We start from the raw sequence: 3,806 nt of genomic DNA, 5'->3' as shown, positions 1-3,806 counted from the left end.
TAATAAAACTGCTTGGGGATTGTTGGAGAAGATTGCCCCTGATTCACTAATTGTTGCAAGTTAACTGATCATGGCTTCAGTTGAACTGTACTGGGGATGAACTGATCATGGCTTCAATTCTTGAAATACATGTTGGGATGGCTTGCCCCAGTATAAGTCTTGAAATGATATTCTGATCAACAAAACTTGACTGGACGTCTGAACAACAGGATCTTGAAGTAACGTGCCCCTGATAGGATCACTGATCAAGTTTCTCGACTGTTTGAACTTCCTGAAAGATGAGTGCTTACTTGCAAATAAAATGTTCATTCAAGAATGGTAATTTTAATGCAATGCTCAAAGCATATTTTTGAAACCAAAGTCATTATTGGAATGATGTTATTGATGTAAAGCAAATGGAATCACTGGTCAAAACATAAAGGTTAAGATAATCAAAGTGATGGATAAAGCAAACAAATGATATCAAAACAGATGATTGGAAAATCTCATGGGAGTCAGGTTACGCAACCTTGTTGTGGTATGCTTTCAAAATAAACCTTGCTTCAATTAGGTCTTTTAAAGGTTGTAACGTGGTCAGGTTCACGGTTTTAGAAACAAAGGATATAAGGCTCAAAATTTGATTGTACCCATCCCATCTTCGTGATGATCTCCAGTCCTAACACTCAGTCAATTCAACTTATGCATTCAAGTTCCAAGAGACTTCTGGATTTACACCTTTGATCATGATGATATTTCACAAGCAAGGAGAACATTTGAGATGGCAGTCACTTCTTCCTTTTGATAGTCACAACATTGTGTTATTCAGGAATTTATTGACTTCTTTTTTTTCAACTTTTTCTTTTGATATCCCTAACTTTTGCCTGAACTGTTTATTTTTGAACTTACAGTCAGCGGGATGACCTTGTTTTTGCCTAAGTCACTTTTGGTCTTGACTTAGCAGGCTTTTCTTTGATTCTATTTTTTGATACCCTTTTTTGTTTTTTTTTTTTTTGTTGAAAGATAGCAACCGCCTTGCTTAATGATTGATGAACCATCATTGGCTTTTGATTGACATCTCCAACATTTCTTTGATGTGTGCGGAGGAAAGCTTGTGATTGAAACCTTTGTTGAAAGGTGTACTGAATGATTCTCTTAAAATAGAATGCACAGCCAAATTAACTGAGAACTGCCCTGCCCCAGGTTTAAAATGCGGGTTTTTTCGTATAGAAAGAAACTCCTACTTCGAAGGCTCAAAGGGGTTGACAAGGGATTAACTTCCTTATTTCTCCAGTGTTTGGGAATTGAAACAATGCCTGTACATCATCAGCAAAGTTTTATTTGAAAGCATACAATTCGACAACTTGGGTATTTCGTTGTCATCATCCTCCCTCCAATCTTTGCATAAAACACAAGTTTGATAGAGAAAGCAAATGGAAGAAAATTTTGTAAAAGAAGGCATAAACATAGTAGTAGATGTGAATGAATTCAAAATATGCAATGCTCATTTCATTAAACTTAGCATTCAGGAACAAACAAAGTTTAAAAGTAACACACAATACAAACAAGGAAATTGTAAACAGTAAAGAAACAAGGCCTAGTGACTAATCAGCAACAAAGATGAGCTATCCCGTCGGAAACACTTGGCTTTAGGAGACCATCTGGCTTTGACTTGTCTTCAGCCACTTTGATCTGGCAAAGGATTAGTGACAACGTTAGGACCCATATCCCTGAAAGATAGCATCTTTGATCTAACCAACTCTTGCACCAAGGCCTTCAAAGCATAGCAATGTTCTAAATCATGGCCAGCACCACCCTGATGAAACTCACAATGAAGATCAGGCCGAAATCCTATTGAGGCAGGGTTTCGAGGAGGAGGCATGGGTCTTGTTGTGATCAAACCTTTTCGGACCAGCGCGGAATATAGTTCAGTGTAAGTCATAGGAATAGGATCGAAGTGAGTCCTATCGCGATTCTGATTCTGGTTGGCAACCTGAGGTTGAGGAGCTTGAACTCGCACAGGAGTGACAGCAGATACATAAGGTTGATCACCATTTTGAGGTCTACGGTGAAATCTTCTTCTGTCATCTGACACAGCATTAGTCTCATTCTCTTTCTTCTTTTGGAAGCCCCCAAAAGGTTTCTTTGAAGAATCAACAGCAACAGACACTTTTCCTTTCCTGATTCCTTCTTCTAGCCTTTGACCAATTGTTACCAAATCAGTGAAGTTTGAAGACACACTTCCAATCATCTTCTCCCAAAAGAAAGGAGAAAGGGTATCCATGAACAAGCTAGTTAATTCCTTCTCAGACAAAGGTGGTTCAACTTGGGAAGCCAATTCTCTCCAACGTTGAGCATATTCCTTGAAAGATTCCTTTTCCTTCTGAGCCATATTCTGAAGTTGACGACGATCAGGTGCCATATCCAGATTATACTTGTACTGTTTCATGAACGCATCAGCTAAATCTTGGAAATTCTGAACACAACCCTTTTCCAAACTCATGTACCACTTCAACGAAGCTCCACTTAAACTGTCTTGAAAGCAATGAACGAGCAAATTCTGGTTGTTGGTGTAAGCAGTCATCTTTCTGTAGTACATGGTCAAATGACTCCTTGGACAAGTATGCCCCTTGTACTTATCAAACTCGGGAACTTTGAACTTGGAAGGCATGACAAGATTTGAAACAAGACCCATGTTATCAGCATTCACACTAAAGAAATTGCTTCCTTCCATAGCTCTTAGCCTCTTTTCCAATGCCTGATATTGCTCACGGACTTCTTCAACTTCACCACAATCTCCTTGACTGACACTTCGAGAACCAACAGAACGGTAATCATATAGAGGATTGTCATAACGAGCTGGAACAGCTTGAGTAGTAGTATGAACAACAGGTGGAGGTTCAGAAAAGACTAGAGGTTGAAATACCTGCCTCGAAGTTTGACCCACCATAGGAGCATTCACATATGTTGGAGAGAAATTCTCAGGTAACCCAAACTCTGGCCAAGTAGAAGGTGGCTTCTGAACCTGTAAAGGATCAACAACAACAGTGGAGACTTCAGAAATAACAATCCTCTGAGGTGGATCAGTCCTAGCCATCAGCACTTGCATCATCTCGGTAAGCTTAACCATGCTTGATTTCAACTCATCAATTTCCATTCTAACTTCCATGTTATGTTTCTCTTGGTCTGCCATTCTTTGTCTAACAGCAGCTCTAGTTCCGTACTTGTGCGGAGGAATCAGCTTGACGGTAGACAGACAACTCTGAAGATGGAGACAGACAAGGATAAGTGTTCTGGACAACCTGGATAAATGCATGAAGTATGCAAATGATGCAATGCAAATGCAATGTTGTTTGATTTTCAAAGAATTCAAGTTATTAATTTGTAAACATCAAAGCATGAAGGAAGTAAATCCTAAATGGGATCAAAGCATTGATCAAGTTATCATCAAGATCAATCATCCATCTTGGTGGATTAGGGTTTTCACCCCATCAACACCCAAGATCCATTGAGCTTGATGAAACTTATGATGTTTACAAAGAAAGACCTATGAGTTCCTTGGAAATCAAACGAATGCATGATTTATGTATCCATCATAATCAAGGTCACACAAGGTGACACAAACAAAGTTCAAAGTCACGAGCATGGAGTCATGGTTAAGAACCACCCACAAAGGTATGTGCTAAGGATTTTTGTACCTGTACAACGGGTTCTACAAAGTTCCCAAGGTCTGCATTCCATCTCGAGAATATTATCGGCTTAAGCAATTAACTCACCCACCAATAATATTCTAAAGAGAAACTCGCTCGAGTGTAGTATCGTGTGACAAC

The 3,806-nt window shown here is 39.2% G+C and overlaps 1 protein-coding gene across 1 annotated transcript; it reads right to left on the bottom strand.

The window, feature by feature from the left end:
• Nucleotides 1-1,727: 1,727 nt before the first annotated feature.
• LOC131640437 (uncharacterized) lies at nucleotides 1,728-3,133 on the bottom strand. The gene is made up of 3 exons (XM_058910830.1): nucleotides 2,613-3,133; nucleotides 1,807-2,507; nucleotides 1,728-1,750 (listed from the first exon to the last, which is right to left on the bottom strand). The coding sequence occupies exons 1-3, from the start codon at nucleotides 3,131-3,133 to the stop codon at nucleotides 1,728-1,730; spliced, it is 1,245 nt and encodes a 414-aa protein (XP_058766813.1).
• Between the last annotated feature and the right edge of the window lie 673 nt (nucleotides 3,134-3,806).

The sequence above is a fragment of the Vicia villosa genome, unplaced genomic scaffold (genome assembly GCF_029867415.1).
Source record: "Vicia villosa cultivar HV-30 ecotype Madison, WI unplaced genomic scaffold, Vvil1.0 ctg.003129F_1_1, whole genome shotgun sequence".
Lineage (NCBI taxonomy): Eukaryota > Viridiplantae > Streptophyta > Magnoliopsida > Fabales > Fabaceae > Vicia > Vicia villosa.
The sequence above is the reverse complement of the archived record's forward strand: the minus strand, read 5'-3'. Positions and strand labels throughout refer to the sequence as shown.